At 40.8% G+C, this 20,732-nt stretch overlaps 1 protein-coding gene across 1 annotated transcript in view; it reads left to right on the top strand.

Moving 5' to 3' along the window:
- SNTG2 (syntrophin gamma 2) overlaps nt 1-20,732 on the top strand; it is a 1,272,125-nt gene that overhangs the window by 732,694 nt on the left and 518,699 nt on the right. The window contains exon 10 of the mRNA XM_086925639.1: nt 16,228-16,355. Coding sequence (XP_086781765.1) covers nt 16,228-16,355 — 128 coding nt within the window. The remainder of the gene's footprint in view (nt 1-16,227; nt 16,356-20,732) is intronic.

The following is a 20,732-nucleotide window of genomic DNA, read 5'->3' as shown; positions in this document are numbered from 1 at the left end:
GGCGACAACTATAGCTATTGCTGTGAGCCTTGAATCATTTTTAAAATTTCAGACATTTCCTGTAATTTTGATCAATTTTGGGAATGTTTGTCACAGTCCTACAGAGAGACAAGAGTCAATTTCATGTATAGAAAAATACTATTTTAACACGTATGAGCTATGTGAAATGTATTTCAGAGTCACTTCTGGTAATTTTCCTAAACTTGTGTTTTAATACTTCGTGTGCAAACATGAGGGAATTGTAAGAGTTTATTTGAACTTTGGGACTATTTGTTTCAGTAGTATTTTTCTGACTTTAAGAGACATTTGAACTGATACCATCTCAAGGGAATTCGAAGGGGTTTTATGATTTCAGACATTTCATAAATTTCTATAACTGCAATGTGATATTATCTTTTTCATTCCACAATAAGTCTAAAGCTCCCCACCATATTAAGATTTCGTTTTCGCTGTATCAATTTCTAATGGAGTTAGTTACTTTAGTTATTTTTTTTTTTAATAATTAGGTTTTACCTGAATCCATACATTCAGGTGTGCTGTCCTCTTTGAATTGCGATTGTAGCTAAACCCATTACCTTCTATTTACAAAATACCTTTAAATGTTAAATGCTGTGAAATTATCCTAGAATCCTTGTGAGATTTTCACTACAAAACTACAGTTAGAGTAAAAAGTCCTTGCTTGGTTTTTGGCTTGTGTAGGGTTTTCCCCAAAGCTGCACGTCTGCAACTTGTATAGAAGCCTGCATCAATCCCAATATCTAGTTTGTGTATGTGCATTTTTCATGTTTAGGATTGCTCTATATAGGTACCCATAACAAATAACAATAAACACCTTACAGGAAAATGCATACATTTGCAATATTAATGGCACTCTCAAGTAATAGTGTTTCTTTATTCACAGATGCATTTTCACCTAATGAGCAAACAACGATATTGCAAAATTAAACGTGTGCATGTTTGAGTGGTAAGGCAGCTGTCACATTTCTTTCTGTGGCAGACCATTGCTTTGCCAGACATCAATGCTTGGAGTTGACCATAATGTACAATGACTGGCTGAAATCTATAAAATGCTATTTCGACTTGATAGTATGTTTATATTTCCTTCTTTTTTTACATTTGACAATTGTTTCCAGGAATCTTAGGCAAAACAGACATTGGCCTGTATGATACATTGCTGCAATTGTTAACACCTGTATCACAGCATACTTAACAAAAGTACTCTTTTTGTTTATGGCATCCCACTACCATTAACTTTCAGTCACATTGCAGTTGATCCGAGGTCTTCAGGATGTTACCCTGTTGGTGATTACTGGCAGAGACAAGATATTTGGCTTATACATTAATTGACTGTGTGGATTAATGGACACCTAAGCAGATCAATGTGGATCGAGTTCGTAGTTGTTACTTGATTGAGGTCCTGGATGACTGCATAAGTGAAGGCAAAGATGGAAGCAAGCCTATATCAAACCAATTGAGTCATTCTTTCATTCACCAATTGTTGGCCATCAGTGTGCAAAGATAATTTAAAAGTCGTTACTTACAAACAAAACTGGGCCAATCCGTGGCTGATTGTTAGCCTTCATCATTCTTCTGCTGATTAAAATTATGGATTATACAAATACATTTAATATAACATATTTAAGTGTGTTATTAGATAACAAAGTGGATTAGGGATTCTTTTGCATGTTTTGAGGTAAAGGAAGTTACCTCTGCATGTCCTCTAATCCTTTAACTGATAAATATAGGTCTATATAGGTCTACAGCAAAGTGTGGTCTGAGGGATTAGAAATAATAGCCAGCTCAGGATTGTATTCCAGGTCTTTCCTAATATTATGCTTTAAAAACATGTAAAACCAATGTTGAGTTACCGCCTTAATTATTTCCAAAGGTTTTCATTGTCCCTCGGTATGTATCAAAAAATGCATAATTTTAAGTACCAGTAGAAGTCTTAGTGCCAAATGTATGACCCTAAAGTGCATGTGCAAACGGGTTAGCAACCTGTTTGCGCATGCAAAAACAAATAGGGCCATGTACAATTTCTATTTAGCGAGTCACAATTGTTGGTGACTCACTAAAGAGGAACTGCGGCTCGCTATTAGGAAGAGGCGTTTCAAGGGCGTCCCTTCCTAATACCGACTCTCTACCCCGTTTATGAATGTTTTCCAACCACAATTGTGGTCACAAAACACTTGCAATTTACTGCCCTTTTCCAAAGGGTGGTGATGCCCTCCCAAATGGGAAGAGGTACCCAGGGGACCCCTTTCCTTTGCAAATGAAGGCAAAAATATATTTTTAGGGGCCGGCAGTGGTCCCAGGGACCACTACCTGCCTTTAAAAATGAAACAAAAACGGTGTATTTTTTCATTTTTTAAATGCATCCTGTTTTCCTTTAAGAAACATGGGCTGCATTTTAAAAAAAAACTGCTTTATTTAAAAGCAGTCCCAGACATGGAGGTCTGCTGAGCCCAGCAGGCCACCATCCCTGGAAGGGCCAGCCATTCCCAATGGGATCACAAATTGTGACTCGCAATTGAGCGCAATTTGTGAGTCACAAATTTTGATGGTTGTACATCTTGCCAGTAGTGTCTTCTTATTAAAGATCTATAAAACAACTCCCTAAGATCCATTACCTCTCTGTCTTAAAACTGGGAACCAACTTGGAAAATTGTCGGAGTCGGTGGAATTGTTGTCTGAGAGAGAGTTCTTCAGCCATAATCCCTTAACAGAACAGCTGCAACTGATTTCACACTTTCGGATATAAACTATATATCACCTCTCCAATCTGTCCCTAAAACCGCTGGTACATTTGCTTTCCATTACTCTGAGTAATCTTATAGAAGCTGTACAAAGTTTCTCACAACCTTCTGAATTTCCGTCATTCATCATGCCACAATCTTTTGTCTCTGCAGAAAACCATGGATTCCATATTACTAGAACATCGAAAATACAGACCAGATATGGGAAACACAAACAGGAATTCTGCAATACTACGTAGGGAAAAAGAGGAAAAAACAATCTACTCAATCCACTCAAAATGTCCAAATGCTATCTTCGAAATTAAAGACTAACAGAGGCAGAGAAGACAAGTGTCAATATAACCCCTCAGTAACCAGCAATTATCCATCACAAAAAAAGCAGAAGGTGTCTCAGACGGGGGCCTTTCAAGTTAAACAGAAACAGAAAATCAACTGTTCTACTGGCGATAAAATGTTTTTTCTCGTAAAACTATTCGAAGATCCCCACTCAGAGAGCTCTTCTCAGAAAACCATCCAAATCGCCATTCATTTATTCCCAATTTTTTCTCAAACAATTTACAAGGAGGTCCTTTCCTCCCTTCAATAAAAATTGAAAAAGTGGCAGGCGAAGTTTCCATCTCAAAAAAATATCTCAAATAGAGTCTACAACTAGAGTCTACAACATTGCCAATTAAAAAAAGGAAACACAACCAAGAGCAATCAAACAAAAACAATAACAAAAAGAAAAGAACCAAGCAAAGAATAATGAGAAGATCCTCAAGAAAAGCAAAGTTGCCTCAAGTATGCTCCACAGATCAAGCAGATGAAGAAATTAGCTATGCCATAAAAGTTTGTAACGCAACACAAAGCATATGCCAACAGTCTGCTTCTTCTGTACCCCAAAAGCATTCTAGACACCTAAACCAAACTTCATAACAACATTTTCAAAACATAATACCCTCGACTCAGTAAATACAATTGTCAATCAGGACTACCAGAGCAGTGAGGAATATCCAGCATCAAGTGCCCTAAATTTAACAGATTTATTCCCCAGTGGCAACATTCCACTAAACCATTGGAGAATAGTTGAACTATTACATAAAATTTGGCCTCTCCAATCACTTACCACAGAAGAAATAAAATTAGTTTAATTCCCAAATAAATCACTCTGCTCAGTGGCAATTGTCGAGTTCTGGTCCAATGTACTTCCTGATATAATAATTAAAGAGTGAGACACTCTTCATAAAAATGGAGTTGAAATATCCGTAGTTAAAGAAATTGGTCCTGTCTTTAATCAGTCAAAAGAGCCAGAAGGAGTTGAGGTCCCCCTTAATAACAACAATTAGCAGCACGTGGGCTGTCAAATATCGAAGTACATGCAGGGCAGCCCTCTGATGATCTCCTTTAAAGATGGAGTGCACCAAATCTGGAACTGTTCTGACACAAAAAAATCGTCTCACCCAGATGAAAATTCTTGGCCGTGGATCGCTGGCTCTTTAAATAGTAATAAGTTGGGTAAAGATGTTAAACTCCCTTTTTAGCAGTAACTTCAAAGTAGTGTCATACAAAGTTATCTTTCATATTGGAAAATTCACCACTTATCGTGTTGCTGCAAGATACTTGGTTTTTGGTGCCTTTTTCACAAAAAGATTATTTCATATTTGTCACTGCAGCAGAGGCCTCAAGGGCCAATTTGATCAGGTCTTGTCAAACATCTCGGCCACACAGATCTCCGCTTTCATAAAACCTGCTAGATCATCTGCAGCGATGGGCCCGGACAATATTCCAGTTAAAGTCCTACTGATGACTGGAGTAAATATATAGCCCCACTCTTCCAACCCTGTTTTCAGACTGGGAAAATACCAAAATCTTGGGACAGGAGCAAGTTGTACCTCTCCTAAAAAAGGCTCAAGATTGAACCCATCCAACTATAGACATATAGCCCTCCTTCATGCCACCGGAAAGATCTTCGCAGCATGTGTTTTGGAGCAACTATAAAGACTGGGCATTCTCGAATAATGTGATTCCTATGACACAGACCGGCTTCCGCCCAAAAAAGTCAACACCGGATAACATTGCTGCTCTTCAGACTATCCTTGATAAATATGTTATGTTAAATTTCAAGACACTATACTGTGCTTTTATCTATTTTTCAACCCGTTTTGATAGCGTGGACAAACCGACATTATGGAAAAAGCTAGAGTGTTTAGATATTCCCACGTTTTTTTCTTACAGTAATTAGCTCCCTGAACACTGCAACATGGTATAGTGTTCAAATGGGGGGAGAAAAAGGCTGAACCAATCCAATTCCTACGATGAATGGCTTGAAACAAGGATGCCTACTAGCACCCATATCGTTATCCATTTACAGAAGTGATCTATCATTGCTTAATGTACGCAGATGATGTTGTAATATTTGATCGTACCCAAATAGGCTTGCTAAGAAATCTAAATGAACTAAACCAATATGCAAAAGAAAAGTTCTTGGTCCCTAATGTATCTAAAACCAAAATCCTACCTTTTAGTGGAAGAAGGAAATCTTTACCTTTCACATGGTTATTGGGAGGTAACCTAACTGAGATAGTGAAAGAATATATCTACTTGGGCTGTATCTTTTCACATCATTTACAAGACACTTCCCATCTCCAACGTCTAGGGCGAAAGGCAGACTCCCCTGTTGGGGCACTAAAGAGATTTTGTCACTCAACAGGCAATAGACATTTTGAATCCTTGTTGGCGGTTTACAGCATAAAAATCCCACCAATTCTATCTTACGCCATGGAATTTACACAAATTAAACATGGCAATTGAGAAAAGTAAAGGAAGGGATCGTCCTTCGGAATCTGTTAAAAGTATCCCAATCAGTCCGTGTACAAACCTTACGCCTTGAGCTCTCTCTAACGAGCACATTTGCTCGAGTAGTCTCCAATATTTTACGGTGGGCCTTTAATCTCTTTCATGCAGTTCCTGGCTCATAAAGATATATTTTTCAATTGGAGACTTTTAGAGATGAAGCATTTCGGTACACCTTCAATAGGAACCTTATAAAAGCCCTGCGGTGTCACAATGTACTACCGCACTTCTGCAGGCCTGGTCTCCAGCGCATCTGAAGCTCTTTTTAAAACATATGTCGCTGAAAATAAGCTTTGAAATGGATAAGAATATTGTATCCAAATAAAGCATTACAATTTTTTTTTAGAAAACGTATAAAAAAAACCTGAACTCTATTTACAGTTCCAGTTAGAGCACAGTGTAAGGCACTGTATCCTTCTGAGATTAGGTATTCTCCCTTTAAAAGCATATTCCACCGGATGGGAGATCTTAATAATTCTTTAGGCAAATGTGACTTGTGCAACGGTGGATCACAAGATCTCTATCACATATTACAAATTTGTCCTAATCCGATATTGGTAGGGGCTCGGCGTTGATTTACAAAGCTAATCCGTTTCAGACACAATGCTATTTTAGCTCAAGATCTTATCACGGTGTGTAAGTCTCCCCCCCAATGAATTGTTTGCTATAACTTGTTTACATTTATAAAGAGTTTCTTAAAGCTATTTTTAGAAAAGTGCACAAAGTCATGTTTTGCGAGTCCTTAATAGCGAATTGTAAGGAATGGCTATTAAAGACTCGCAAAACGGGATGCATGTAGAAATCGCAATATTTTTAGTGATTTCTACTGCTTCCTTATTTGCGATTCGCTAACTGCGAATCGCAAATAAGGAATGGCTTTCCTATTCGTTCCTATGGGCCTAAAGGGATGGGGAGTAATTCCTTATTTGCGATTAGCAATTAGTGAATCGCAAATAAGGAAGCAATTTCAAGGGTGCCAGGGTGTCCAAAGGACACCCTGTTGCACCCCTGAAATGGTAATGTACACTGGTGTTGCGCACACACATGTCCCAAGGACATGTGTGTGAGTAATATACAACTCAGTAAAATGCACTAAATTGCATTTTTCTAAGTTTTTGCTATTTACCACGTAGTTAGACTTTGCGAGCGGATTTTGGTTTGATAAATCTGGCTGATAGTTTTAACTATTGTATGTTGTTTGTGCTGACCACAATCTAATTTAACATGTTTTTTCTTACGAAGAGTTTTCTAAAATGTTAACACTGAGATCTTGATGGATCATGAAAATGTTGGTTGGGATAAAGGAGTACCAAATCCCCTATACATGTTACATGCGTCGATCCTGCACTATGTGAAAAAACACTGGACCTCCCAAGAGAGCAGAGCCTCAAACGCATGAATTAGTCAAATCACTATATTACATGGGACGGGGAAGTCATCTCATCAAGTGGTTATATGTGGGAGTACGGACACACGCAGCAGTGTCTCTGGAATTCCTTGGGAGCCAAACGGGTGGAGGATGATGGATGGGAGACAACAGACAGGGAATGGAAGAACATACTGGAACACCCAAAAAAAGTGACTAGGATTGCAAAGTTTACATGTATACAATGAATGATATTGCATAGGGCTTACCTTACACTGAGTTGCCTCCAGCGGATGTACCCAAATACGCAACACCACTGCCTTAGATGACAGCTGGTAGAAGCAGTTTTGGTTCACATGCTATGGGCATGTGCACACCTGATGGGGTTCTGGGGAGAGGTTCGTCAATGCATGGAAACAACTACAGGCTTGAGTATCGAAGTCTCACTACTGGAGAGCCTCCTTGGTCTCCGGAAGCAGTTGGCCTCCCATAAAGTCCAGGTCCGTTTCCTTGACCATGCAGTAATTCTGGCGAAAAGATCCATCACTATGAGATGGAAGTCGGCAATACCACCTGCAGTATATACATGGCATGGTGAAATGTTACGCTGGAGGGGGGGGGGCAAGAGTACAGCTATCTGCCAGGAAGAAGCACGGCATTTGCGCAAGAATCAGATCTCTATGGACTGGGATGGTATGTTAGAAACCTTTAAAGGTATAACCCCTAACCAAACATCTAGTACCCCGAGCACACAATAGGCTATCTTGGCGCTATGGTACACAAGAACACACTGTGTAGTGGTCCGGGTAAGGGGACATGATCATGGTAGACTTGTTTTATTAGCATAGGATGATAATAACAACTAAACTTGGAGGAGAATGTCAGAAAGCTGGCGGGTGGGGGATAGTGCTTAGGTAGTTTATGTTAATAAAGCATTTATCCATAGTATAAATAGATGGACAAATTGAATGTTTTCATGTGTATGTGTATTATATGCGAGATATACAGTTTGTATAATGTATACTATTCACCGTAGACAAATAATGTTGTATCTCCCAATCAGATGCATAACAAAGTGTTCATGGTACTGTGTTAATACTGTGTACTGGAAGTTAATAAGAAACAAATAAAATATGTTTTTAAAAAAAAAGAATGTTCTAAAATCGCTTTTATAAATATGTATTTGTTGACCTCAGATGAGGACTGAATCAAATAAAATTATTATTGATTGATGAAATTACCATTTACAATAGTTGGATCAATAAATGTATTTATAATGATGATCCCACCTAATTTTGTACCATATTACGAATGTAACCAATACCTCTGCACTTGTTGTCAAATGGCAATAGCTGCTTCATTACTTATGCATGGACTGAAAAGGTACCAGTAAAATATTAGATAGTTGTTAGACTTGGCATCTTTGGTGTGGTTGCCCCTGATTTTTGACTCTACCTCCTATATTTTTGATGTTGTGCTGGATTTCCTTTTTGCTGGTTTAAATACTCTGGGCACTTTGAGACAGCTGATCAGTGTCAACGTGCAAGTGCTCCCTGTGTAAATTGTGCTTACAATTGGTTTTCCCTAAGTGGCAGATTTGATTTACAGGTAAGTCTCTAGTAATGTGCACTGTGTGTGCCAGGGCCTTTAAGTCAAATGCTGCTAGTAAGCCTGCAGCACTGATTGTGCCACCCACACGAGTAGCCCTGAAAATATATCTTCAACCTGCCACTGCAGTGTCTGTGCACAGTTTGTTAACTCCTATGTCAACTTGGAAAGTGCACCCACTTGTCAGGCCCTAACCTTCCATTGACTTACTTGTGAGGTACCCCTATGGTAGTCCAAAGTACCCCCCTAGGCAGGGTGCAGTGTATGTGAAAGGCAGGACATACACTGGTGGGTGTGACTTGTCCTGATAGTGAAATACTGCCAATACTTATTTTTCACTATTGAAAGGCTATGTTGCCCCATAGGATAGTATGGGAAATGCTTTGTAACAACTTATAAGTATAACTTCCCAGTAGAGCAAGATAGAGAAATAAAGATTAGGCTCTCTGAGCTCAGAATTTAATAACACATATTCTTGTAAAGATGGTTTTTAAATTGTGTGTTTGAAAATGCCACTTTTAGAAACTAGGCATGTTCTTGTTTAACCATTCTGTGTGCCTCTGCCTGGTTGTGTATTGACTATCTGGTTTTTGAGTGACAGGGGTTGGGGATGTGCATTCACTACTGTAGATAGCCACTGGTGGGGTCTAGTTTTGCCTGTCCCTTTGTGGATGACTCAGAGCTGGCCTGAATAGATTCTGCCTGAAGTTAGAGTAATGGGAGATTTTCTGGAACCTAAATAGGGCCGGTCTTCCTTGCACAATGCTATTTCCACCTCCTGTGGTCATGCTGCACCAGTGAGGAAACAACTGGTTTGGACTGGGCTCAGGGACTCCTGTACCAAGAGAACAAAAACATTTGGGGGTATAAGTATTAGTTCTAAAACCACATGACTTTAGATCACTTATGGACTCAGGAAGAACCTTTGCCAAAGAGAAAAGTTGAAGAGCCGTGAGGAGGAGTACTGCCCTTCTGCTGTGTGTGGGGTTGGCTTGCTGTTGCTGTTTCTGCCAAGAAGAGGACAAAGACTAGAACTTTGCTTGAATCTGCTTGAAGAAGAATCTCCAAGGGCCTGTGTGTGCTGGCCTTCTTGTTCTGAAGTCTCAGGAATACAAAGGCTTCACAGCAACTTCCCTGAACTCTGCTGCTGAGAGTTCTGACATGCAGGGAGATGCCAGTTCCAGTTTTGGGCCTCTGGAGGTTGTTGCTACTGCTGGGAGCTGGAAGAAAAAAAGAACTATAGAAATCAATGCATCTCTCTTTTTGCGGCTGTTTTTCCGATGCAGCATCACTGTGCAAGAAAAATCTCCACATATCGCCAGTGCTGAACATGATGCAGCTCCTGTCACGGCTGCAAGAACCAACAAATCGAGGGATCGCGCCTGAAGAAACCAACGCAGCGCTGCTTGACGCTGCACTATCAATCGCCGCTGCATCCCAAATTTCCACACATAGTACCTGTGAGGCAAGTTTTCCTGACGCATCACCTGCGGACCACAATCATCTTGGAGTCGACGCATCACTTCTCCCTATAGACCGGATTTGTCGCATCACTTCTGCGTGCAGCAGATCTATCGCATCACCTCCCCAAGGTCTCAGGAACGGACCTTGTGAAGTTTGACACATCTACAGGTACTTAGTGAGAAATCACCCATCCATAGTTTTCTATGGCTCCAGTTGCTTGAATCTTTTTTAAAGTCATATTCTTATTACATGTAAGTTGGATTTTTGTCGTTTTGGTCTTGTTGAGTTTAGATTAAGATACTCTATTTTTCCAAACTGGTGTGGTGTCCATTTGTGGTGTTATCACTGTGTTCCTTTGGGATACATTTGCCTGCTCCTGCCAACCTGCCCAGGTGGTGCGCAGGGGTTATCTAAAGTGTGTATCCCCCTTACTCTGACAAGAAGCAAAGGTACCTATGTGGACAAAAGTACCTACCTCTGCCACCTAGAGACCCCCATTTCTAACAACAGCACATACTATTTTTAATGATCAATCCACAACCAAACTTATGATTCCTGTTTTAGTTCCATAGTCCTAACTATAGTTAAATTATACTTGACTCACTGAGAGATTTATATAGTGCAAGGACAAAGTTCTCCAAAGAGTGGCTCAGTAGCCCTCCATATACAGGTGAGTAGCTCCCCTATGTTTACCTGAGTAAATGATTTATTTAGGTCTGTTTCCAAATGTCACTATTATATATTTAATAGTACAAAGTGTGTATTTTCAGAACTGATAAGGTGATGCTTGCAGAAAGGCTTATATTGAAATCTTAATTCATGCTGCATTGGAGAATGATATTACTCGTGTTCTTTCTTTGGTGCTACAGGTCATTGCATATATGACAGCTATGACATGTTTAGGTATTCAAGAGAACATATGATAATGCTTTTTTTGACAATATTGGTAGTGACTTTCCCTATTGTGCTGAGTTGGTCACTGCTAGTAACTCTGCAAAACAATGGCTACTAGTGAATCTTGTAACAATGATAATTTGTGTTAGAAGCACGGAATGGTTTTTATTAAACATAAGTAGATTTTACTACAGAGAAGGTTGGATATCCCTGGTTTAGTGTGTGGATGTATATTGAATTGTATTTCTTAGTATCAACATTGCATGAATTAGTATGATTTAGTATACCATAACCACTGAATGTCAAAGATTTCTGCCGATATGCATGGTAATTGGGATCAATTTGGCATAGGAATGCAACAAATAAATTCAGCAAAAGCTCATTTTCATTTGCTGAATCCCTTTTGGAATTCCCCAAACATAATTTTCTGAACACCTACAACTATGTAGTTTTATCTAAGCACAAAAACATTTATATTCATTTAGCAGACTTTTAAAGCAATATTTAATATGTCAGAAAGCAATTTGTCTCAGATATAAACTAACTAAATGTACTTCTGTCTAGTGAAGATAACAGTGTTTTTACAATTTCGAATGATGGGGTAGAATTATTAATCTCCAGAGTGAGCTTGTTAGCTCAGCAATGATTATTTTGGGCTGTGGCCATTTCAGACCTCTATACTGGAACCTATAAATATGCAAACATCCACCATTACTCAATGGGTCATAGATACATATTGCTTTAGAGTAAAATGAGCACACATGCACCTGTTTGCAATACTTTTGACTTCACTCTCTATATATGATTTACAACAAAACACTTGATTGTTTGCATTCATTTCCTTTTTCAGTGACTGATGATCCCTTCTCTTCGTCCATACCCATATAGACCACATAAATGTATATATTTCTGTTATATACATATTGAAATAACTCTTTTCAATAGAAAGAACAAGCTAAATAGTACACGAAAAACTGACATTTGGATCAATCAAGGACTTTTTAAATATACAATAAATGTTGAAAAGTTTAAAAAAGGGCTGTGATCTATATCGGAACAAAGATGTGAGCAATCACTGAACAAGAAAATGAATAAGCATGTACATATTTATGTATCCATTGAAAAACACAAAGGTTAATGTATCATTATAGTTAGGCACTGTGATGAGGCCTTATGTTTAAAATCTCTAGAAATTGCCAAAAAAACGAAAGGTTAAATGTAATTTATAGTTAGGTGTTACACTAACACAACAAGTAACATTTTAAAACAGACCGAAAACTGAAATTCACCAGTCATAGTTTACTGAGCTAACTATAACTTGCTCCCCCACTACACACTGCTTATCACCAGACATATTACATGGAAATAGTGTTAAATTCGGATACAAGTGTGGTTGTGAATGACGAAAGTTATATGGTACACTGTTTAGAAAACACTAAAGTTTTGGGTCCAAGTATTACTGTATGTCAAACACAGTGAAAGCTGAGTGCACAGGAGGTGGCATTGCAGATTACTGAATATTGTAAAATTTAGTAGTGCCTTCCCTAGTCATGGTTTATTTCACACTGGCATTGTAAGCATGGGTTTAAGGTAGTTTGCCAGGTTCTTTTTTATGGCTCCTTTCCCCCCTCGTTCATGAGTACCCTATGGCCTTCTGACATCCCAGGCCCGAAAGAGATGGGGAGACCTGCCAAAAACCTGGGCATCTGGTTCGATGAGGACTTAAGATTTAAACATCATATTAAAAAACTTACTGGCACCTGTTTTGCGACCCTAAAAATGCTTCGCAAATTCTTTCCCTTGCTTCCTAGAGAAGCAAAGGAGTCTGTTGCGCGAGCGCTAATACTGTCCAGGTTGGACTATGCTAATGCATTGTTCAGTGGAATCCCCTCTTACCTGGTCAAACGCCTGCAAATCATCCAGAACGCGACAGTCCGTCTTTTATTTAACATTCCTAGATGGAAGAGCGTTCGCGCGGAGATGGGCACACTCCACTGGCTCCCGGTTGCACAGCGCATCCGGTTTAAGTCATTGGTTCTGGCGTTCCGTGCTATTCATGATCAAGGCCCCCAGTACTTGAGAAAAAGATTCATCAGCTACGTTCCCACACGTACTCTGAGATCCTCCACTTTGTTTCAACTATCCCTCCCCCGTTTCAAACGTGCCAGACTTGGTGGCCAGTCGATTGCGGTGGTCGTGGCTCGCGCCTGGAATGCTCTTCCTTTTCACCTGCGCTCCACACCCACTGTAGCCGCATTCAAAAAACAGCTGAAGACGTATCTGTTTAACAGTGCTATTTAAGAGTCCTTTTTTTTGTGAGGGTCTGCTTTCTGTTTTTCTTTCTCCCGCGCCAGGATACTCCCCAGTAGCAGAGCGCGCTATAAAATGGTTTATAATAATAATAATAATAATAATTGTCCCCGTCTCAGGAATGTGTGTAGTGTATTTTCCAAACTACAGATCACTGACCATAGGGCCTGGCAAAAGGTGTTTTTCAGTGTCAAATACATACCTGTGAATATCTTCTCTTTAAATTACAGGTCATATGTATTATTTAAGAGGCTGGTCCCTTTAAGGTGAATAGAAAATTGGCCACAGCAGCCAATTTTCTATTCATCCAACTTTCATTTTTGACTGTACCTAGAATAGAAATTGTGATAAATATTTTTATGACCTTTCCTCAGCCTGATAGACAGGACGGAGGGGCCACAACCCCTAACCTTTTGCTCCTCAAGAAGAGTGCCTATCAGGCTGAGCAAAGGCCATAAAAATATTGATCACAATTTCTATTCTAGCTTCAGTCAATAATGCAAGTTGGATGTTAGTTTTAAAGGGTTTTACTATTATTCAAGTTAAGTAAGTTATCTTTATTCAAAGCCATAAATGTTATTCATATTAAGCAAAATAAGTTTGGAAATCAGTAATCAAAAATGGTTAATCATGGATTTTAATAACATGCATAAAATCATGTTCAATAAAGGAAAGATTCCCTGTTCTAAGAATTGAGCAAAACGGTGTCAGTTAGATCCCATAAAGAGTTTGAAAGAGTAAACGATCAAGCATAAAGCTACTAAATCAATTCAAAATCAGTAAACGATCAAAGCAGAACTTCCCATGGACAGAGATTCAAGAAACACAGATCAGTCTCAGAGCAATTTAAAAAAGCAGGTTAAAATGTGCAGTTGCAACTGCAAAAAGGCAATCAATAAGTGGGTCTGGGAAAGTGCTGAGGATAAAAAGCGTGGTAGGGTAAACGTGTGTAAATTGCAAGTGGTTACCTACTCTAGGAACACGCACTATTAGTCGAAAGATGTTGCAGTTCATGTTGCATCTTTTCCTACTTCATCCAATTTGGTGCTCTCTTTGAACAGGATCACTCCTCTTCCTCTCAGACTTATGCTAGATTTGCTACTTTCAGCATGTCAATTACTTTCAAACTGAACTTTTTCTCATGTGGGACTACTTTCCCACTCCTCTAACTTCATGGGTAACCTTCTAAAATATCAACTTGTACATTTTGCTAATAATGATTGAAGTAAAAGTTGGAACATCTTTATAACAAAAATAAATCTTTTGTGCACAACATCATACTTCGAAACTAAATTAGTTTTTTTGAAAGGTTGCATTCAGTTTGAATGCTTCATTTTTATATTTCTTTATAATTTTACTGAATAGAATTTTTAATCAAACGTTAAGCCTTCTTGGTGTAAGTTGAAACCTTCAGCAGAATTATGTGAGAATATTTGTGTAAATTATTATTGGAAAAAAACATATGATCATTGACAGGTCAACAGTTAGAAATTTAGTGCATTTTTCAGCAAAACTAGTACAACTACTTTCAAGCAAAATATAGCTTTTGCCGTTTGAGATCCAATACAAGTAAATATTGCTGTATACTATAACATTGTAAAAAGAACAATTGATGGACAGAATGCCGAACAATATCATACATTCACCCCAGTACAGAGATCTGGTTCTAAATCCATAGTTATTTTGCTCACCATGCCATTCCAGTTTGGACCCAGCCATATGCAAATCAGTCTTGACCCTGCACCCAATGGGAATAGTCCAGCCTGAACTGCCAGGCCATGTCCTCCCTGGACTGGAAACAAGTATCCTTGGACCGGTTTCGGGCTTTTAGCCCTCTTCAACCAGGACAGCTTGACTCCAGTGGCATAGAGAACACGGACCCACGTCTGGGCATACCTGTCCCACTCGGGGTGACAAATGCAAAAAGAACAATTGATGGACAGAATGCAGAACAATGTCATACATTCACCCCAGTACAGAGATCTGTGCCTAAATCCAACGTATTTTTGCTCACCATGGCGTTCCAGTTTGGACCGGCCCTATGCAAATCAGTCTTGACCCTGCGCCCAATGGGAACAGTCCAACTCAAACTGCCAGGCCAGGTCGTCCCTGGACTCGAAACAAGCATCCTAGGAATGGTTTTGGGCTTTCAGTCCTCATCAGCCAGGATAGCTTGACTTCAGTGTCATAGAGAACACAGACCCACGTCTGGGCATACCTGTCCCACTTAGGGTGACAAATGCAAAAAGAACAGTTGATTGACAAATTGCAGAACAATGTCACACATTCACCCCAGTACGGAGATCTGGGCCTAAATCCATCGTTTTTTTGCTCACCATGCCATTCCAGTTTGGAATCACATTCTCGCTTGACAAGTCAACACAAAGTCCTAGCGCATCAGGGACATACCAATTCTCAATATTGGTACTGTACTCCAACTTTTGGGGTAAATCTCTGATATCCACATTCTGTATGACAGCTGGTATGACAGCCAGCAGAATGGGACTCAGTCAGAAGGGTGGGTCCTGGGCTATAAGTAACGAGTACAGATTCACGTGGTTTAGTCATGATAAAGTGGAGGGGAAGCTCATAGGAGAGAGGGACACAAAGGGGGAGTATTGATGGTGGTGTCAAGAGCAACTACTTCAGGGAAAAATCCTGCCACAAAGGCAAGACATATCAAATGTAGAAGGCAGCATTTTGTCGAACACCTTAGAAGCTGAGCTGCTGATCGGTAGCACATTTATAATACGCACAGTGTGAGCAATACAATCTATGTAACCTATGCTTCCTGGGGCTCAAGGCTGTGTGAATTACAAACACACATCCTGTATGAATTGAGTGTTATCCAAATGTTTCTGTTACACGCGTCTTTGTGTGACTTCATGTCATGGAGTACGTTATATGTATATGTATTTATATATATATATATTGTGTATATAATTGACTATACTAACTAGCATGCAGTTCTCAACAAAGATTATTTATCCTGTGCAGGCATCATCCTCACCTTCTTCACCCGCAATGAATCAAAGCAAATATGAAAAGCGATGGTTAGACACATTATCGCTTCCACTATCAATGGCTCGAATTTCAAGGTTTAAGGCTGGGAGAGATGAATTAAGGTTTGTAAAATGATATAAATATATTGTTTATCTTTCTTGAATGTTACTGGAAGCTGTTAGCTTGTTTATTTGATTTCATTTGAAAGATTACACCTGCAATGCTTGTAATTATTGCCACAAATATTTAAGGTTTGAGAAGAATGGCACGCTTCTATCTAGACTACAAAATAGCGCCCATTTTGAGGCAGGAGATCAAAGCCTATTCCAAATCACAATTATCTGAGCACAGCGACTTATTCTTTTTGGTTGAAAAGACAGTCGATTGGATTTTCTGAAACAACATGTTATTTCATAACCTGAGTGGCATTAGTTTGAATAAAAAAGAATGTGGCTAGTGGCCTCGTGATATGACCATGCTGCTAACTGCAGCTCATGTGCAGAGTCGCTGGCTTTCAGTGAGTCATGACCCACCGTCTTCTTCTGTCCTGGAAGCAAGACACAAAGCAGTGCATGAAGCAGCATATTGTTCTGTTTGGACAGCAGGTTACCTCGCATGTTGTCCCATATCTTTGCATATGCATGGTGTTGGTCTGGCTAGAATTTGAGTGATGATTTGAAGGAACAGTCCTACCGCAACTCTCCATACATTGCAGACCAGCCAAAACTGATACAGACCAACTTATTTATCCCCCAAGAAGCATCAAACACACTTTAGAGGGGCACAAACTCTATGCCTAGTGAGTTCTCTATTCACTTCTGTTTAGAGAACAGGTAAATTAAGGTTTGCAAAATGGAAGCCATCCACCAGCACCTATCACACCCCTTAGTCTTCTTGAAACTGTCAACATAAATCTCAAAAACAAACTTCAGAAAACATAATTCTCCTCTCTGATCACTCACTGATTCACTTGTACATTGCACAAACGCAAAACGCAGGCAAACACTTGACTGTAATACTAATCACAATGATGCTCTCGATTACCGATTCAGAAATGGGGGTGGTGATGAACAGAGTGTCTGAATTAAGCAGACCACTCTTACCCAGTCCAAAGATCAGGGCTTGATCCATCACCGTTATTTATCTCACTGCACCATCCCAGTTCAGAACCTGGCTATATGCAAACCAGTCTGTCCCTGGCCCAGTGCATCATGGGAACAGGGCACACTAAACTACCAAGCCAATTCTTCACCAGAAAGGAGACAAGCTACCGGGGACCGGTTTCTGGCATTTCAGCCGTCTTCGGCCCGGCTTGCTTGAATCCTGATGGTGCAGTGAGAAAGAGACTCATGTCTGAGTATACCCTGCCACACCTATAGTGGCCAAAAACGATTCAGAAATGGGGGTGGTGATGAACAGAGTGTCTGAATTAAGCAGACCACTCTTACCCAGTCCAAAGATCAGGGCTTGATCCATCACCGTTATTTATCTCACTGCACCATCCCAGTTCAGAACCTGGCTATATGCAAATCAGTCTGTCCCTGGCCCAGTGCATCACGGGAACAGGGCAGACTAAACTACCAAGCCAATTCTTCACCAGAAAGGAGACAAGCTACCGGGGACCGGTTTCTGGCATTTCAGCCGTCTTCAGCCCGGCTTGCTTGAATCCTGATGGTGCAGTGAGAAAGGGACTCATGTCTGAGTATACCCTGCCACACCTATAGTGGCCAAAAACGATTCAGAAATGGGGGTGGTGATGAACAGAGTGTCTGAATTAAGCAGACCACTCTTACCCAGTCCAAAGATCAGGGCTTGATCCATCACCGTTATTTATCTCACTGCACCATCCCAGTTCAGAACCTGGCTATATGCAAATCAGTCTGTCCCTGGCCCAGTGCATCATGGGAACAGGGCAGACTAAACTACCAAGCCAATTCTTCACCAGAAAGGAGACAAGCTACCGGGGACCGGTTTCTGGCATTTCAGCCGTCTTCGGCCCGGCTTGCTTGAATCCTGATGGTGCAGTGAGAAAGAGACTCATGTCTGAGTATACCCTGCCACACCTATAGTGGCCAAAAACGATTCAGAAATGGGGGTGGTGATGAACAGAGTGTCTGAATTAAGCAGACCACTCTTACCCAGTCCAAAGATCAGGGCTTGATCCATCACCGTTATTTATCTCACTGCACCATCCCAGTTCAGAACCTGGCTATATGCAAATCAGTCTGTCCCTGGCCCAGTGCATCATGGGAACAGGGCAGACTAAACTACCAAGCCAATTCTTCACCAGAAAGGAGACAAGCTACCGGGGACCGGTTTCTGGCATTTCAGCCGTCTTCAGCCCGGCTTGCTTGAATCCTGATGGTGCAGTGAGAAAGGGACTCATGTCTGAGTATACCCTGCCACACCTATAGTGGCCAAAAACGATTCAGAAATGGGGGTGGTGATGAACAGAGTGTCTGAATTAAGCAGACCACTCTTACCCAGTCCAAAGATCAGGGCTTGATCCATCACCATTATTTATCTCACTGCACCATCCCAGTTCAGAACCTGGCTATATGCAAATCAGTCTGTCCCTGGCCCAGTGCATCATGGGAACAGGGCAGACTAAACTACCAAGCCAATTCTTCACCAGAAAGGAGACAAGCTACCGGGGACCGGTTTCTGGCATTTCAGCCGTCTTCGGCCCGGCTTGCTTGAATCCTGATGGTGCAGTGAGAAAGGGACTCATGTCTGAGTATACCCTGCCACACCTATAGTGGCCAAAAACGATTCAGAAATGGGGGTGGTGATGAACAGAGTGTCTGAATTAAGCAGACCACTCTTACCCAGCCCAAAGATCAGGGCTTGATCCATCACCTTGTTGTTTAATTATTTTGTCCACCATAAGCGTGGAAGGGTATACTCAGATGTGAGTCCCTTGCTCATTGCACCATCAGGATTCAAGCAAGCCGGGCCGAAGACGGCTGTAATGCCAGAAACCGGTCCCCGGAAGCTTGTTTCCTTCCCAGTGAAAGAATTGGCTTTGTAGTTTGGTTTGCCCTGTTCCCATCATGCACTGGGACAGGAACAGACTAATTTGCATATAGCCAGGTTCTGAGCTGGGATGGTGCAGTGAGCTAAAAAATGGTGTTGGATCTAGCCCTGATCTCTTGACTGAGTGAGAGTATTCTGCTTAATTCAGAAACTCTGTCCATCACCACCCCTTGTTGCTCTCGTTTACCAATATTGATCAATAGCCTTTTGTCCATGCCATTATACAAATATTGAGAAAAACAAAACAGTGGAGGCTGGAATGTTGGATGTTATCCACTGTTAGTTGCTCAGAGCCGCTACCCAGTCCACCACTTTTTCCCTATGCACATCGGGCAGGAACAAGAGAAGACTTATGCAAATCAACGTTGGTCCTACTCCACTAGGAGCAGATGAGCCTGAATTATCCAGCATGCCTCCACTTACTGGGAATTCAGGCAACTCCAGGACGGGTTCGGCCTAGTTAGGCATCCCCTATAGCTCGAGTCCAGCGGCACCTTAAACATAGGGTGCGCATCTGAGCACCATGCAAATGTCAGCGAGAATCCACTAATGCTCCTCATAACAGTACCACCTCTTTGCCCAAAAGGAAACAGTTCCAGATTCACTCCATGCATTCTTATATCCAGCCTACAGTAATCTTACATCTCTACAATAAATAATTTAATTTGATCAAGTCATCAATACCACCAGAGACACACTGTTTTCTCGTTATTTACACACGTTTTGCCCAAATCCAGATCACAAATAACATTCATGCACTGAAAACCAAGATGTGTATGCTGTTTCAAAGATGGCAAAAAACAAAACCACTGAACACACATGGAAACAAACTCTCATTAGAAACTGCATCAGCTGACTTAGACCCAGCCAAGCCTGGCAATCTTAAAAATCCCATTAACACTTTACTTAGCACACTCTACTCCAAGGAGGCGTCTATACTCTCCAACTAGTACAAACCGGTGCAGGACCCAACCCATCAAAGCCCAAGAATGTCCTTGACAAAAAGAGAGTGCAAGCACCTCAGAAAAGCCAGCAACAAAAGGAGAATAAGGACAAAAGCTCAAAGTCCTCCCTCAGCTAGTCACAATAAAGAGGAACCAGGCAATCAGCAGACCCCCGTAGGAGGCCCTGGAACCTCAGCCCAACACAGGAAAAGTACCTCCTTACCCATTATTCCTACAAAAAGAAGGGTCCTATAAATACACTCAATCATCAGGGTTCCTACATTCTGATTCGAGCACAATAGTCATTGCAACCCATGAGCCAGAAAAGATCTGGTCCCCCCTTGTAGTGACATCGGAAAAGGCATGCACCACTTTTGAAGTGACAACATCTCATGCTTTGGTCACAGTTCCCCTCACTACAACTAGAGAATCTACTCCCCCGACAACCAGTTCGGACCTGCCCCCCCCCCGAGACTGGTCAAGCCAAGGATCTCCACTCTTTGTTGTGACAGAAAGTTG

This window comes from Lissotriton vulgaris, chromosome 6, assembly GCF_964263255.1.
Source record: "Lissotriton vulgaris chromosome 6, aLisVul1.2, whole genome shotgun sequence".
NCBI classification, from domain to species: Eukaryota; Metazoa; Chordata; class Amphibia; order Caudata; family Salamandridae; genus Lissotriton; species Lissotriton vulgaris.
This window is presented reverse-complemented; position numbering and strand designations above follow the sequence as displayed.